The sequence below is a fragment of the Oncorhynchus kisutch genome, linkage group LG14, assembly GCF_002021735.2.
Source record: "Oncorhynchus kisutch isolate 150728-3 linkage group LG14, Okis_V2, whole genome shotgun sequence".
Lineage (NCBI taxonomy): Eukaryota > Metazoa > Chordata > Actinopteri > Salmoniformes > Salmonidae > Oncorhynchus > Oncorhynchus kisutch.
In genome coordinates, this window is record NC_034187.2 from 29,455,615 (window position 1) to 29,473,953 (window position 18,339).

An 18,339-nucleotide genomic window follows, 5' to 3' on the forward strand; every position below is an offset into this window, starting at 1 on the left:
CGCCTTTCCTTGCATTGAATACAAGGAAAGCCAACAAGCAATAATAATAACAAATGTAAATAGCCAATCAGCGTTAAGCTAAACTGAGTGAGCTCAACTGTGAATGGTCCTGGCATAGGGCTGTTGCGGTGACCACATTTCCACCACACCGGCAGTCATAAGTCATGACCGCAGTAACATTCTACATAATCTCCTTTTATGCACTCTGGACATGCTTTGGTAGTACCCAATTTGCTAACTACCAGCAGGTCTTAATGGCCTGGTACTCAGGGCTCTATTGTTCCTCCATCAGGTCCTAATGGCCTGGTACTCAGGGCTCTACTGTCCCTCTAACATCAATACAAATACAATCTAAAATCACATCAAACACTTCTCATCAAAACAGTAGGCCTATCTTACTTTTAAAACTCACCTCACTGTGATGATCAATTTGAAGAAAGAAGTTCAACAGCAGGTTGAAACAGTGTAAAACATGGTTGTTGTGTATGTTGTTTCAAAGGCCAACACAATGAAATGCACAGCGCTTTCTAAGGTGATGATTAATTCAAAAACACCCATTCACATATTAGAAATTATGCATAGGCTTATGAGCCCAAGCCCGAAAGAAAAACCTGAATAAATATTATGATTGTGCTGTTATACAAAACATAGTCTACTGAATATTACGCATGGAAGAAAAATGGAGTGAGATAAGTATTCTTATACAGTGCATTTGGAAAGTATTCAGACCACTTAACTTTCTCCGCATTTTATTACTTTACGGCCTCTCTAAAATGGATAAAATAGTTTCCCCCCCCTCATTAACCTACACACAATACCCCATAACTGCAAAACAAAAACAGGTTTTAAGAAATGTTGGCAAACTTATTAAAAATGAAAAACTGATATCACATTTACATATGCATTTAGACCCTTTACTCAGTACTTTGTTAAAAAACCTTTCGCAGCGATTACAACCTCGAGTCTTCTTGGGTATGATGCTACAAGCTTGGCAGACCTGTATTTGGGGAATTTCTCCCATTCTTCTCTACAGATCCACTCAAGCACTGTCAAGTTGGATGGCTTCGCTGCACAGCTATTTTCAGGTCTCTCCAGAGATGTTCGATTGAGTTCAAGTCCAGGCACTGGCTGGGCCAGTCAAGGACATTTAGAGACTTGTCCTGAAGCCACTCCAGCGTTGTCTTGGCTGTGTGATTAATTGTCCTGTTGGAAGGTGAACCTGGGGCGGTTAGAGCATTGGACTAGTAACCGAAAGGTTGTAAGTTCAAATCCCCGAGCTGACAAGGTACAAAATCTGTCGTTCTGCCCCTGAACAGGCAGTTAACCCACTGTTCCTAGGCCGTCATTGAAAATAAGAATTTGTTCTTAACTGACTTGCCTAGTAAAATAAAGGTAAAATAAAAATAAAATAAAAAACCTTTGCCCCCAGTCTGAAGTCCTGTGCATTCTATAGCGGGTTTTCATCAAGGATCTCTCTGTACTTTGCTCCATTCATCTTTCCCTCGATCCTGACTAGTCTCCCAGACCCTGCAGCTGAAAAACATCCCCACAGCATGATGCTGCCACCACCATGCTTCACCGAAAGGGATGATGCCAGACATGACGCTTGACATTCAGGCCAAAGAGTTCAATCCTGGTTTCATCAGACCAGAGAATCTTGTTTCTCATGGTCTGAGAATGTTTAGGTGCCTTTTGGCAAACTCCAAGCGGGCTGTCATGTGCCCTTTACTGAGGAGTGGCTTCCATCTGGCCACTCTACCATAAAGGCCTGATTGGTGGAGTGCTGCAGAGATAGTTTTCCTTTTGGAAGGCTCTCCCATCTCCACAGATGACCTCTAGAGCTCTCTCTAGAGCTCTCCCCCGATTGCTCAGTTTGGCCAGGTGGGCCAACTCTAGGAAGAGTCTTGTTGGTTCCAAACTTCTTCCATTTAAGAATGATGGAGGCCACTGTGTTCTTGGGGATCTTCAATGCTGCAGAAATATTTTGGTATACTTTCCCAGATCTGTGCCTCGACACAATCATGTCTCTGAACTCTACGGATAATTCCTTCGACCTCATGGCTTGGTTTTTGCTCTGTCATGCACTGTCAACTGTGTGACCTAATATAGACAGGTGTGTGCCTTTTCAAATCATGTCCAATCAATTGAATTAACCACAAGTGGACTCCAATCAAGTTGTAGAAACATCTCAAGGATGGTCAATGGAAACAGGATGCACCTGAGCTCAATTTGAAGTCTCATAGCAAAGAGTCTGAATACTTATGTAAGTAAGATATGTATCTTATTTTTAATAAATGTGCAAAAATAAATGTGCAATTTTTTTTTTAAAATAAGGCTGCAACGTAACAAAATGTGGAAAAAGTCAAGGTTTCTGAATATTTTCCAAATGCACTGTATACTAAATTATATATGTGTGAAATTATTTTTGATTTAGAATGGACCATTACCATGCACCTGTCTCAGAACTGGGGCAGGGGGGAAAAATACATGTCATCTATACACTTAAAAACCATGGTTAATTTTAATGCCACTCCTGTTGTAAAGCGAAGCTACAGTATGTGCTTAATATTAGGAAAGTTGAGAAATAAATATAGTAAGCCTATCCTATAGAAAGCTGATGGGATCCTCCTCTTTTTAATAGTGGCTATCAAAACTCTGTTTTCTCATGCAATTGCATAGCCTATAGAAATGTTGTGCAATCTGGGCTCATGGCCTCTCATGAAGTTTTTGATTAGATTTTCGATTACATTTGCATTGATGTCAGAGTGATTAGAGGGACAATAGAATGCTGAGTACCAGGTAGTTAGCAAGTTTGGTAGCATACTAATGACCATCAGCAACATCAGAGCTTGAAGTGTAGTTACCCTGATTAAACGGTCACATGGAATTTGAATGAGGTCATGACTCGTGACTGCCGGTGTGGCGGAAATACGGTCACCGTAACAACCCTAGTCACTGTATTAGACTAAGCATATGTGATTTGATGATGTTGAATTGTTGAAGTTGAAATGGTGCTGGAATAGTGGAGGCAGCTCCTGTTATCTTTGCGACAACTCTGTGATTCTAAATCACAGTTGTTTAGTAGTCCAAAATATGTGGGAAACATTAACTTGATTGACCATGCTGTAGGTCATGTAACTGTTTGTTACATGCAATATGCTTTGTGGACAGATGTTGCTCTCCGGTTTAGTGTGGAAACAAAGGTGTGGTTGAATTTATTCTGCCAGTGTCTTCTTATTGTCTCAGCTTTAGGCCTTTATATCACAGTCACAAGGCATATGAACTGACAAGTTATAGAGCAAACAACGCAATTATCACAACACATCAATTGTAATATGTCTTTTTTCCCTGGCTTGGCTTCCCCAGTGATCTTACCCACACACTGATACTGCAATCCTCTCACATCTCATTCATCACAGCCAGAGGATTTGGATCAGTGTTTTATTTAGTTACAGAGAAAGCACACTTCTTTCAAAACTATCAGCAAGAAAACCACCAAAAGAATCATCATCTGCTCTGGGAATGCATTATATTTATATATATCATTATATTTATTGCATGTGCTTCTGGTCAATTTTTATTTTAATGGGATTTGTTTTATTACTGCTAGTGTAATAGTCCCACCATAATCATTCTCACTGAAAGTTGAAAGTCAGTTAATTCATTAGGCTAGAAATGTTTAAAGCAAGTTCTGACTGTATCAAACATTTGAGAAATAAATCAGTGCATTGGTGTCTCACCCGTCTCTTGAGAGGACCCAGGCGAGATGATTTCACATCAGGCGCCTGGTAAGACAGCCAGAGTCCTGTAGCCACGTGCATGACGAAGCAGATTGAGTCCCCATACTTAATCTCTGCCATCCCCATGCCCTCGATGTCCCGCTTAGGGCTCGACTCCAGCTTTTCCTGGAGGGAAGGAAGGACCCAAACACATCAAGATATCACACTCCGTTTAATGAAACTTTGATGAAAGTCTCCAAGTCAGGCTCCAGACAATGTATGCAGTTTTATTCAAATCACACATTTGATTATGCAAAGTGTTGAGGGAAGTTGATCTATGAAAAGCAATTTAAAAGATGCTGACAGATCTGTATCAGGCTGGTCAAGGACTGGAGGAGCACTGACATCTCTATATAATATTACACACGCCAGGATGTCTAGGTTAATAGAGAGGCAGACGGAGGAAGAGACAAGAAGAGGAGATACAGTGCGTATAGCCTAGATCACTGAGCAAGTGACAGATGATGGCCACAGGCAAGACCCCATGAATCACTATAGATTTGTTTCCCCATTAAGAATGGACACAATAGAAAAGGTATGAAATGTAAAGTGTATTAAGCCTATGATAAACTGGCTCAGTAATATGGTGGGTTACACCATGCTGTTGATCCATAAGTAGGAGGTCACTAATTGCTCCCAATCACTGGCTCAGTAATATGGTGGGTTACACCATGCTGTTGATCCATAAGTAGGAGGTCACTAATTGCTCCCAATCACTGGCTCAGTAATATGGTGGGTTACACCATGCTGTTGATCCATAAGTAGGAGGTCACTAATTGCTCCCAATCACTGGCTCAGTAATATGGTGGGTTACACCATGCTGTTGATCCATAAGTAGGAGGTCACTAATTGCTCCCAATCACTGGCTCAGTCTAGTAGGAGGTCACTAATTGCTCCCAATCACTGGCTCAGTCTAAAACACCCTTGCCAAGAACAGACTTAAAATAACCTTGTCCTGGTTGGTATGGGGCCACAAGTCGAAACATTTTCCAGAGCAACTTTGTGATCGAGAGACAGTCTGAGGTGTGTGTGTGTGTGTTTGTACATCCGTGCGCGCTTGTGTGTGTGCGTACGTGTATCCCTGCATATGTGTGTGAGAGATATAGCTGGTCCTGAGCGCTGACCTTGGAGGCTCTGAAGCAGAAGGCGGTGGAGGAAGTGTCAGACTTCTCCCGGTCCTGCAGCACCACCCCCCTCTCCTCCGTCAGGGCCAGGTAGTGCCCCGTGGTGAGGTGGCGGAGACGGAAGGGCTGACCCCAGCGAATGTGACTCCCGCTCCAGCTGTCCAGGGGCACAGAGACGCACACGCCCGCAAACAAAACACACACACACACACACACACACACACACACACACACACACACACACACACACACACACACACACACACACACACACACACACACACACACACACACACACAGAGACACACACACACACAACGCTATCAAGAACAACAACAAGCCCCTTATATCCCCTAATTAGTTTGTGTACACATGATGAACTAGCTGCCAGACTAGCTGTTAAGTAGCTGGCATCATGTCATGTGCATAGATAATTACTAAATGGCTGAAAACACCTAAATAATTAGGCATGTAATACCCATTTTTATGACTTGACATAAGCTATGGCTTTGACAAAACAGTGTCAAAGCCATAGCAGATTAAACATGGCTGACAAATTCCAGATCTGACAGTGCAGGGCATATCTGAGAGGAAAGCCACTGATATTGAATCTTTCAAATACTTTACAAATGGTTGGTGTCAAAAAGCATAATGAAACATCAAAGTGAGTCGGAACAGAGGGAGGCGGGAAAGGAGAGGTAGAAAACCTAGAGAGGAAATAAAAAGAGCTGAACTCACCTGATTCTGAGAGGCTCCAGCCTCCACAGAGACCTGGCCTTCGCTCCTGCATTCCCCGTCTCATAGTTCACTATCCTGGGGGCACGAGAGGTGCATGAAAGGTCTGGATCACTGCAATGTTTTAATACTGCCACAGGCTCATAATGGTCATGTTTTATGACTTTAGCAGGATTCCATCTCTGACTGCTTTATTCCCTTCTGTCACAGTGATATCTGGTCAGAGGAAGGAAGGCTCAGAATGGGACCTCAGATGAACCTTAATATTTACCCTCACGGCAACCGCGCGCATCCTTCATCCAGGACTCCCACGTAACCAACGGAGACCGAGAGCAACACTAACTAACTATTAATGATGGGGGTGACTGGCTCCAGAGATAAAAATGACCTTTCATGGTCCTTGTTGACTGTTTGGACCCTGTCTGATGGACCTTTATGAAAATGTAAGGTCTTAAGAAAATGCTCCCTTTTAAGGACTAAGCGGAAAGCCAAGGCTATTTATTCAGCAGCATATTATTGCCACACACAAACAGTGAGCTAAAAATTGACAGTGTGACTGGGAGGAAGATGAAGAGACCTTCACATGTCTTCGGCGCCTGGCAATGGTTATACGGACTAGAGCACTGTCTCCCCGACCCCCATGTGCCTTTTCCTCTGCTACCTTGCTGGCTGTCATCACTAGCGCTGTGTGACTATAGAAAGCAAGGCAGACATTATTTCTGTGCTTCTCTCAGACCCAGCTTCACACTGAGTAGTGACAGACCCAGCGTCACACTGAGTAGTGACAGATCCAGCGTCACACTGAGTAGTGACAGACCCAGCGTCAGCCAGGTCAGCCACATTCACAACAGACTAAGGGGAAAACTAATTTCTTAGAGTCTTTTTAGCTGTTTCCCAGCTGTAGGTCTCACCTCTGTTGCTCATCACTCTGGTCAGACCCTGGGATGGTCAAAACCTCATCATGACCATGGAACAGACGCAACACATGGCCACCCAGCAGGTAACCTTTAGGAGGATGGATTAACAGCACCTTTAATTGATACCCACAACATTTCAAACAACATTATAAGCCAGTGACGCTAAATGAACCGTTGGACCTACCCTCCTCCACGTTGCTGCCGGAGCAGGTGGGGTGGACGTTCCACAGAGTCTGCATGAAGGACGCGTCCACTTGGATGTTGCCATTGGAGATGGACAGGTGCTGGTGAAGACAGAGGAACATTATGTTACACACACTATCAATAACTACAGTATGGGGACACACTACCAGTAGGCCTATACTGCAGGGCCTATGTCAAATACCCAGTTTGATTCAAGGAATTGGGCCAGGCTACAACTCAGAGGTTTGTCTATGCATGCATTGGAGGGCGTGATAGGAAGGCTGTTATCGCTGCAGTAGATTTAGAATCATTCATCAAACTGGAGAAAGGCTGGCGCTGGAGAGTGTACAGGACTGCGAGTGGACTCGGGAATCTGCCAGTTTCGAGGGTTCTGGGTTTGTGTGTGCGTGCGCCAGACACTTGGGGAATTCTCCACCTCCCTCCTCCATTACTGGTCCTGGAGGTTCTGTAGGCCTGGTTAAAGGGAGCATCTCACTGGTGACAGCAGAGCCCGGAGCCGTGGCAGTAACAGTAACATGATAGTGTGGACTGTGGCTTAGCGAGGGCTGCCATATCCCTGCTGAAGACCCATAAACATGGGCTTGGCTGGGCTGGCTGTTGTCACACTCTCCCTGCGTCATGCTGGAGATGTTTTCCAGGCCCAGCATGCCAAGGCGCTGAGGCCCACACAGTGGGAATAACACAGGGGTGTCTGTGTCTGGGAGATGCTCATAGATGGGCCTGAAGAGGAACAGGGGAGCAGGGCTGGCCAGGCTGCACAGTGTAGGGAAGGAGGGATAGGGGACAGAGTAAGGTAGGGTACAGTAGCTGTTCAGTTTGACAGTGTTGCTCTCTTCATCCCAGCTGTACATATGTGGCCTTCCCCTGCTCTTTCTTAGCTTCCTATCCCAAATGTCTGGTCTGCTTTAATGGACAGATTGAACTGTGTGGGAGGGAGACACCTTCAGTCCAAGAACACAATCTACAATCTTTGGCTAACCTACAGGATTGATTGGCATTATGGCTCTGTTCAAAGGGGATGGACACTTTAAAAAGCCTATAATATGTATTATTCTTAATGAGATGTTTATAGACTGAGGGTGTACTCACAAGGTATCGTTCTGATGACACGCTGACAAGGATGAGATCATCTCCGATGCGTACCTTCTCACCCTCTGACCTCTGTTTGGAAGCAGGATGGATGGTCCACCAACAGGCTTCACCTGAATAATGTTATTTATAAATCTATGATCTACATAAGGGGTTCTCAATTGGTTTTGCCCCCAAATTTAACCAGGATGTCTCATTCGCATCCCAATTTTTTGGGGCTAAATGCAATCTGGAAAACTATTTTTAATGCTATATTGATAGTAAATGTAGCAATTATATGACAAGGGAACAACATTCCCATCTTTTTCATTGTCAATAATTATATTTTGCCCAATTTCCTGATGAAGAATGTTAATAAGTTCACTGGTTTGAGACCACAAAATCAACCAAATCCAAACTGCGCTGCTATATTCTATATCAAAAATACTGTAATTTAAGAAAAATAGTTCAGAGATTAAATTATAAAAAATGTAGGTTCATTATAATTTCTTCACTGTTTTTCTTTTTGCCTGGTTTTAGTTGTTTAAGTTCAAACAAGTATTTTTGCATTAAAAAATATATGTTCACTGAACAAAAATATAAACACAACATGCAAAGTGTTGGTCTCATGTGTCATGAGCTGAGATAAAAAAATACGTAAAATGTTCCATACACCAAGATAATCCATCCACCTGACATATCAAGAAGCTGATTAAACAGAATGATCATTACACAGGTGCACCTGGTGCTGGGGACAATACAAGGCCACTCTAATATGTGCAGTCCTGTCACGCAACACAATGCCACAAATATCTCAAGTTTTGAGGGAGCATGCAAATGGCATGCTGACTGCAGGAATGTCCACCAGAGTGCTGCATGAGGCAAATGGTGGTCACATTAGATACTGACTGGTTTTCTGATCCACACCCCTACCTGTTTTTTTAAAGGTATCTCTGACCAACCTATGCATATCTGTATTCCCAGTCATGTGAAATCCATAGATTCGGTCCTAATACATTTATTTCAATTGACTGATTTCCTTATATGAACTGTAACTCAGTAAAATCATTGAAATAGTTGCATGTTGCGTTTCTATTTTTGTTCAGTGTACATACACAGATGGTTGAGCTACACAGAAAGTTGAACCTGTAACTACTGTTTGGGAATAGATGACAACGGTGAAAGCAACACACACAAGCGAGCACAGCATAGACACGCAATTACATTTAAGACACACAAATGTATTCACACCAACTCTAATATAGTGTAAGCCCACTCACACTTAACATACAAGCACCATAGCAACCAGCCTTCCAATAGGTGGAGAGCCAGACCATCTTTTACATCTCTATGAGACATGAGCTGAGCCTCGACATTGTGACAAAGAGCCAATCGAAGACATTTATTTTAGTCTGCTCGGAATGTTTTCAGGGGAGATCTCCTAGGGAATAAATAACAGAAATCTCTGCAAATGTGGTACATTTCCTACAATATAGGAAACCGTAAATCCCTCTTTTCATGTAGTGCTTAAGATAATCTGAAATGAATACTGGGGCAGGTCAAATCCTACATGAGTTGAAGTCCCAGTCAGAACCCCAGCTATGAGTGACTGTGTGCTAGTGACCCTAGAGCCCGATAGGAGGTTTTACCTGTTGAGTCCTCCTGCAGCCCCACATCAAAGGACAGCTTATCTGTCTGTGACCTTGAAGTCTTCAAACAGGTCAGATACTGCAATGTATAGACACACATCAAAGCAACATGAAAACGATAATCAAAAGAATCACACAACTCTGCTGTAGCATTCAGAACTGGAACAAATATCAGTACTACATATGCAACACATATTCCTATGAAATGTTATAAAACAGTAACTATGAAATAGTAACACATGGAATAATGACAAAACAGTCCCCGGTTCTTGGGTATTGTATGAGAGTGTACGTGCAGTGCAGTCTCACCATAGCACTAAAGGAATGCCTCAGGAGGATGGCATGTCCATACAGAAGTGTTCTGTGTCCACCACCCTGAGCCGCCTGTGGAGACAGCACAACACCCATCACACACCAGACAGACTATAAGACAGGATGTCCCCCGTGACCTCTCTGTCTCTCCCTTTCACTCGCTCTCTCACTCTCTCTCTGTCGCTCTATCACGTATCTCTCCGTCTGCATCACAGTTAGAGAACTAAGACTGTGATGACTTCACACAAGGCAGGGGGCCACAGATTGCCCCAGCCTGCCCCTCTCAGCCTGTCCTCTCCTCTCTGACGACGGTCCTGAAGTCCACAACACAACACTGAAAGCATGCAGTCAGACATGTCACTCAGGGGATACGCCTGCTTCCTGTATCCATGGAGAAGAATACAGATGATCGTCACACGGCTGCAGGTAAAAAGGAAGGGGGGTGAGAAAGAGAGAGCTATCTGCCTCTAATGCATTGGTAACAAAGACCTTGTGTTACAGTAAGAAGGGTCTGGTTTGTGACAGAAAGCACTAGGAGAGGAAAGACACAAGGTTCCACTGCGGTTTCACAGCAGTTCGAGGAGATGGGTAGGGGAAAGAGTGATGTGAGGTCACTACTTGGGCTCTGCTTGCAAACCTGTCCCTTCGCTCTGCAGGCAACCATGTGTTACTCACCTTTCTTATGAGCCTCTATGGAGCAGTAAGGTAAGAGAAAGTTACATTACTGAGAAGGGTATGTAAGTTAAAGAAAATATATGAGTTTGTCTCCTTCTGTCCTATCCACAGTATTGTAAACTACGCATAGTCTCTGTTGGTCAATCACAGATGGTTACGTGCTGTGCAAGATCTTATTTGAGACATAATTGATTTTGCATGCCAGTGTCTTCTTAACCAAACACACTGTGCATCCTCGATCTGTGCTGCTTTTGCTAAGACAATAGCCTCCAGTTCAATGCAGTTGCCATGGATTATCAGACTGCAGCCGTGCCAGCACCATGTCAGGCTGTTCAGGCTTCCTGAGGGATAGTTTAATGTGCATCGGGCATATCCAGCTGCATTCAACCCAACACAATCTGAGAGAACTAGACCAGCTCTAATCATAACACTTATCATAACCTCACACCATCACAGCTGTGGCAGCCTCAGATTCCTCTGTCCCTAGCATCCCAGGCCCAGAAGGGGAAAGGCTATTTGATCAAAGGCGAGGGGGGGGGGAAACGATCTCCCCCCCAGCTGTTGCCAGGAGATGACATGCTGACATCAATTGAGAAAGCATGACCTTTAGCAGCACATCACCCCCCTGCATTTATCCAGCAGCCACCAGGGTGACAGCAATGGGGTTTCTCTCAAAGGTGGCACTGAAATACCACTGCACACGTCGCCCTGCCACAGGGTATCAGCTTCACCCTGCCTTACCCTGCCTCACCCTGGTCACTTCAGTCACTGACTTCGACAGTTTGACCTTTGATCCTTAGCCCAGTAAACAAAGTTATGAAACCACAAGTGTGTTCACTGCTCAATTTGGACACGTTAGAGGAACTTCACACAGAATTCCATTTGGGGTCACTAGCTGAAACAGAGCTGTATGGATGTTTGATAGCTTACTTCTGCAACGCTTTTCTGAGCCTTGTGTGTTCACTGTTCACAATATCTATAACCCCTCAAACAAACACAAATATCAGTCCGAAATACCATTACTAAGATCATATTCCACTTTAAGGAATCCCTGCCTATTAGTATAGAGACCAGTTGAATACGGTATATCAATAAGTTATTTCTTCTTTAAGTCAATATCCTCCACTGTAGCTCATCTGCTCAATAATATTGATTCCAGAAACTACTATTTGCCCTTCGTGGTGTTTCCTCAATTGACAATTCGGAGCAGGAACAGAGGAATGGAGAGTGTTAGTGATAAGAGATGCATATGAGGAGAGAGAATTTACGGAGACCCAGTGTTCAAATGTTTTCTCCAGAACAGGTCTGAATCAGTCTCCACAGCATTCCTTAGAGAGAGGACAATAGTGCATCAAGGAGAAACAGTGACTAAAGGCCTTCCCTCTGGTAATATTGAACTGGTCTAGCAGATCACGTTAACGGAAGTTACTACACAAGTGTAGATGCAAGGGGGTTAAGAGTGGCAAGTAGAAAGCAGCTTAGCTATTGCAAACAAGCAGTTTCACTTGAAAACGTCTCACTAAGCTTTAAGGGCACATGAAGGCCCAGTCTGCCTGTGCTTTACTCTTGCCAAAGGGCTTTTCCAGTTCACACAGCTGTGATGGAACCAATCAGGCTTGATTTTTTAATTCCCCATCATTTGGAGTCCAGTGTGGTCGCTAAGCTGCAGCATTGACAAGTCCATTTATCTTTGAACTCAACTCAAAGAGTACGAAGCTCCACAGCTTAAATTATGGAAATTCTTTCTATCATTAGCAGTTTGGCAAGGCAACAACGAGTTGGAGTTGCTTCACTTCCCAAATATAATAACTCTTTTTTTTTTATCCTTCTAAATGTCAGTGTATTGATTTCTACAGTCATAATTCATGTAATGTAGCTCACTATTGTATGCCTGAAGTTAGGTGCAGAATTTGTGAACAGGTAAGAATTTGTTGGTTAAATTCAGGGATTCTGGACTTACTCCTAAATCCCCTAAGGAGGGACTGAAGACTGACATTCATCTGATGTTAATCCAGGAGAGGTGTAGCATGTTCTCTTTGGCCAGAAGAAATGTGAGCAGTAACTGTTGAGCGAGACCATTTGTATAGCAAGTCTATACCCGGTTCCATTTGTCTTTGTCATGTTGCTAAGTGCTGTGACACAATCGACTCACTTCTTGAAATAAATCCATAATGTCATTAGTCGTTTCAGCAGCATACGCATTAATTGTTGCATATAAAAACACACTAGCTTTCTGTGGGGAATCTATTTGTTTTTCCTGAATGGACTATTGTAACCCTAGGATACATTTCCAATGAAAATGGGAGAGCAAGCTGCGAGCAAGACTAAACAGCCATGCGCTAGAGAGGTGACAGGAGAGGAGAATGGAATGAATGGTGAACATACCCATCGGTCCTTTCCTCGAGGCTAACAGGTGGAGAGATGAACAGAACACAATGGATGAACATAGCAATGGTAACAGCACAGCTCTGTTACAGCTGATTAATGAAAAACAAAAGCCAAATGTTCGCAAAGAACAGCACAGTTTTAACAGAAATTATTGTACCAATTAAGATCACTGTATCAGAAATGCTTTAATTATCTGTCTATTAAAATAAATGAGAAAACAACTGACCACAGAGGAATGAGATGATAAATGATCTAGTATATGATCTTATACTTCTTGGCTCACTCTACTGATACATTATACTCTTAGCACTAAAATACAACATCCTGCAACTGGTAATGAACTACCGCAAGACCAGAGGCACACTGAAACAAATTCTTTATACTCATGTCAGAAAGATACAGAAGTAAGATCAGTAAAACACTGCAACCTGGAAAAGTACGACATCATACCAAAATGGATGAGAAATTAGCATATTTCCATGTCTGCCCCCCATTCCTTCCTCTGAAACATTAAACATGACATTTTAGGACAAGCAGCGTTTAGGTTGCTCCCTGCAAGAGGAGCAGGGCGAGAGCAGCGTGTAATGCTGTGTTTCTGTAGGGCTGCCTTGTAATCGCAATGTCCCAAACACATGACTGTGGACTAAGGAAATAGGTCTTTCATCCGTTGTACTTACTATAACTGCCTGTTCAGAGGAGATAGGGAGGTAGTGTAGAGACCTGCTTTGACTACAAATACATTAGCTACAGTACATACACATATGAACTTGCTCAATAATGTCCATATGTAGGTCCATTCAATGAGATTGCCTCCATTACCTCAGGTGTGTGTATGCGACAGTGACTCTGTCATCTGGACATGTTTGCTTCTCTGTGCCTGGTGTATAAAAAAGGTAGTTACAGCGCAATTCTGCTTTATAATGGAAATTATACTGTAGCTTTGAGAGCTTTTCTTTTCTGCCTCATTGTTACTCAAATGGTCAACCTCCCAGCACAGGGAAGAAACACTTCCGGAAAGCTGCAGCAAAGAGGTACTTTGCCTCTTGACGACTTTCATCCACATTAGAATTCATGGAGGGCTCAACCTCCCAGCGCCCAGGTCTCCAGGCCAATGTAATAGGCCAAGTCCTCTCATTTATCTCTCTCAAAGAGAAAAAAGTGTTTGAACATAAAACTGAGGCAACTCCAGTCATCGTAATAAACAATTTCATAACATGACCCTGAAATCCTAAAATGAATCAAATGGAAAATGTGAAACAGGGGATGTTCAGTAGTTTCCCTTTGGGCAGAGAGCACTTTGTGAAAATACTCCTCTCTGCTGTCTGCCCTGGGGTAAGAGTGTGTGTATAGATGCTGTGGTAGAGGGACAGAACTCACCCCTTCACTGTTCTGGCCAGTCTTAGCCAGCATCTCCTGCAGGGCCCGCACAGAGAGAGACTGCTCCAGCACAAAGTTGCAGATGCATAGGTCTGGAGGGACATACTGGAAGAGACAGGAGGAGGGTAATCAGGGTTAGGGTTGTATGCAGGGGTTCCCAAACTTTTATAGTCCCGTACCCCTTCAAACATTCAACCTCCAGCTGTGTACCCCCTCTAGCACCAGGGGCAGCGTACTCTCAAATGTTGTTTTTTGCATCATTGTAAGCCTGACACACACAGACACACTCAGTGGCGGTTCTGGGGTGGGGGCCAGGAGGGGCCAGTGCCCCTGTGACAACAATTTTGGACCCCCTTGTGGCCCCCCTAAATGTGGAGTATGAAATAATAATTACATGACTCATTTTTGCTATCGTTCTTTTTTTTTTACATCTGTTATGAGACAGTGGCAACGATGATGATTATGAACATGGTATTTTGCCTGCTAATGCAGTGAAGAAAACGATGACAACAATAACGTCTAATGTAACTGGCCCCTCTAACAGTACAACTGGCCCCAGCTTGGCCCCCCCCAGTTGAAATGGTCTAGAACCGCCACTGCACACACTATACAATACATTTATTAAAAAGAGTGTGAGTTTTTGTCACGACCCGGCTCGTGGGAAGTGACAAAGAGCTCTTATAGGACCAGGGCACAAATAATAATATAATCAATAATTTTGCTCTTTATTTAGTCATCTTACATATAAAACCATTTGTTCATCGAAATTGTGAATAACTCACCACAGGTTAATGAGAAGGTTGTGCTTGAAAGGATGCACATAACTGCAATGTTGGGTTGTATTGGAGAGTCTCAGTCTTAAATAATTTTCCACACACAGTCTGTGCCTGTATTTAGTTTTCATGCTAGTGAAGGCCGAGAATCCACTCTCACATAGGTAAGTGATTGCAAAGGGCATCAGTGTCTTAACAGTCTTAACTTGCCAAGGCAGGATACTCTGAGCGCAGCCCAATCCAGAAATCTGGCAGCGGCTTCTGATTAAATTACATTTTCACAGAACCGCTTGTTGCAATTTCGATGAGGCTCTCTTGTTCAGATATCAGTAAGTGGACTGGAGGCAGGGCATGAAAGGGATAACGAATCCAGTTGTTCGTGTCATCTGTGTCGGGGGAAGTACCTGTGTAATTGTCCACCCAACTCACGCAGGTGCTTCGCTATATCAAATTTGACATTGACAGTAAGCTTGAGTTCATTTGCACACAAAACAATCATACAATGATGGAAAGACCTGTGTGTCGTCCTTGTTAATTCAGACAGAAAAGAGCTCCAACTTCTTAAACATAGCCTCAATTTTGTCCCGCACATTGAATATCGTTGATTATAGTCCCTGTAATCCTAAATTCAGATCATTCAGGTGAGAAAAAACATCACCCAAACAGGCCAGTCGTGTGAGAAACTCGTCATCATGCAAGCAGTCAGACAAGTGAAAATTATGGTCAGTAAAGAAAACTTTTAGCTCGTCTCTCAATTGTAAAACAAAATTGTCAATACTTTGCCCTTTGATAACCAGCGCACTTCTGTAAGTTGTAAAAGCGTTACATGGTCGCTGCCCATATCATTGCAAAGTGCAGAAAATGCACGAGATTTCAGGGACCTTGCTTTAACAAAGTTAACCATTTTCACTGTAGTGTCCAAATGTCTTTCAAGCTGTCAGGCATTCCCTTAGCAGCATTCCCTTAGCAGCATTCCCTTAGCAGCATTCCCTTAGCAGCATTCCCTTAGCAGCATTCCCTTAGCAGCATTCCCTTAGCAGCATTCCCTTAGCCTCTCGGTGGATGCTGCAGTGCACCCAAGTGGTGTCAAGAGCAACTGCTTGCACGCGCATTACCACTCCATTATGTCTCCCTGTCATGGCTTTTGCACCATAAGTACATATACCAACACATCTTGATCACCAAAGTCCATTTGATGTCACAAAGCTGTCCAGTACTTAAAAAATATCCTCCCCTGTTGTCCTGGTTTCCAGAGGAGGATGTCTTCCTTAATTGACCCCTCATAAACGTAACGGACATATACCAGGAGCTGTGCCAGGCCTCGTCTGTTGACTCATCCAGCTGCAACGCATATAGTATGGGGCTTGCCTGTCCTAGCCACTAGGTAGCTCACCATATAAGATGCTTCTAGCCCCTTCTTATTAATGGTATCTGTTGCTTTCATACCCCTTACTACTCGAAAGTCATCCAAATTCTCACTCAAAAAACTCCTGTGGCTTATTTTTCAAATTGGCATGCTTTGTTTATAAATGTTTGCGCAAGAGTGAAGGTTTCATTGAGTTGTGAGATAGTACTTTTGCACATATAACACACTGTGGCTGAGGAAAAGCACTACTCCCAATATAAGTGAACCCCAAATCAATGTAGTTCTCATCATATATGCTTTTGGCAGTGAAACAAGGCTACTCAGGTGAGAAAAAAACCTCACCCAAATGTATAACCCCGTTGGAAAATATAAATGGACTGTTTGAAAATGTGAAGAGAAAAAAAGCGATTTTATTTTTTTCAATGTGAACCACATTTTTATTTGGCGTACCCCCAACGGCATTGCACGTACCCCTGTTTGGGAATACCTACAGTAGACAATATGCAATTACAAGTGAGTATTTCAAACTGTGTTGAAAAGGCTAAAATATGAAATGTAAACCCAGAATAAGGCTTCTTATTGGTCACTAGAGAAGCCCGGTCCTCAGATTGTTTAGTCACAGACTGACTGAGTGTGTTGTTCACTCAGCATATTTGTCCATAACATCCATGACTGATAATCATAACAACCATCAATCACAAACACCAGAGATTGATTGCACTTGAAAACCAATTTGGGATGACTGTTCCACATTCCTTTAGCACTGCAGAGTGAGAGGAATGCAATAACACAGATGTCGTTGAAAACCTCAAATCAATCTTATTTGATAGGGGAAAAGCTTACAGTCATTTGTCTCTATGCTGCTCGTAAAAAGATTATGGAGTCCGGTCAACCCAGGTTGCTCTACGTGATGCAACTTTTCAACTAAAGTTTTCATTTAAAATGAAAGGTAAAGTTTATACATGACTAATTTGACCAAGGGGAGCTTTAGCTACTGATTTTAAAAAAAATGTATCATCCACTGATCAAGGGCCAAATTCCAAATGATTCCTGCCAGGGTTGGGGTCAATTCCATTTCAATTCCAGTCAATTGAGGAAGTACACTGACATTCAAATTCCAATTATCTTCAATGCTTTTCAATTAGGAAAATGTGGAATTGGAATGTGGTTTACTTTCTGAATTGACTGGATGTGACCCCAACCCTGATAACAGCCAGTACCTATAGCAGCGGTTTATGTGGATCTTGGTCAAACTAGAGCTCACACTCACAGAGAGTATATGAATCTGTGAGACAGAGCACAGTGGGACAGAGAGAGGGACTGCAGCTCCCATCCCTTCTCCATACAGGACAGGGCAGCAGTCTGACAGAATGAGGCAGAGAGAGAGAGATACTTAGTGACCTGTACCGCTACAAGATAAATGAAGCACACCAAAAACACACTGTCCTCATTTTTAGGTAAACTAGTTCACCTTGTTAGAGGTAAATCTAACTTTAAATTGGAACATCAGAAAACGTATTTCTGCTCTGCTGTGAGCCTACCTGCTTGCTACACTCAGGTAAAACAAAGTCAACATGTGAAAAAATCTAGAGCTGTATCGATGCAGCTATCTGTTCTCTAGGCATTTTAATTATGCACATTTAAATCATGGTGGAGTATGGATCCAGAGAGCTTGACCACTGGCGGCAGGACAGTGGATTTACGCCAGCAAAACAGAAATGTCATGATTTGTAGTGACTCGTGTAGTAACGCAGGGGTCGGCAACAAGCGAGTGATTATTTTTGGCCCCCCAAAGTGTTTAGTGAATAAATAAATAAATCATCATCATCATGGTGGTGGTGGTGTGGGGGGGGGGGGGGGGAGGGGGGGTGTATGTGATTGTGTCTCAATGTAATCAAGGTATGAAATTATAGTAATTTTCAAATACAAATCTATTTTTGGGTCTAGTTATGGTCAATTTGCAGTGTACAAA

At 43.1% G+C, this 18,339-nt stretch overlaps 1 protein-coding gene across 4 annotated transcripts in view; it reads right to left on the reverse strand.

Moving 5' to 3' along the window:
• Positions 1-18,339, reverse strand: part of LOC109904530 (ryanodine receptor 3) — a 160,897-nt gene that overhangs the window by 92,916 nt on the left and 49,642 nt on the right. For 2 of the 4 annotated variants that reach the window (XM_031788209.1, XM_031788208.1), the window contains exons 3-12: positions 14,229-14,333; positions 12,849-12,869; positions 9,786-9,860; positions 9,477-9,555; positions 7,849-7,961; positions 6,740-6,839; positions 6,550-6,643; positions 5,642-5,716; positions 4,904-5,060; positions 3,741-3,905 (exon numbers count right to left, since the gene is read on the reverse strand). In XM_031788209.1, the coding sequence (XP_031644069.1) occupies positions 3,741-3,905; positions 4,904-5,060; positions 5,642-5,716; positions 6,550-6,643; positions 6,740-6,839; positions 7,849-7,961; positions 9,477-9,555; positions 9,786-9,860; positions 12,849-12,869; positions 14,229-14,333 (984 nt within the window). The remainder of the gene's footprint in view (positions 1-3,740; positions 3,906-4,903; positions 5,061-5,641; positions 5,717-6,549; positions 6,644-6,739; positions 6,840-7,848; positions 7,962-9,476; positions 9,556-9,785; positions 9,861-12,848; positions 12,870-14,228; positions 14,334-18,339) is intronic. The other 2 variants (XM_031788211.1, XM_031788210.1) reach the window with 1 other exon arrangement.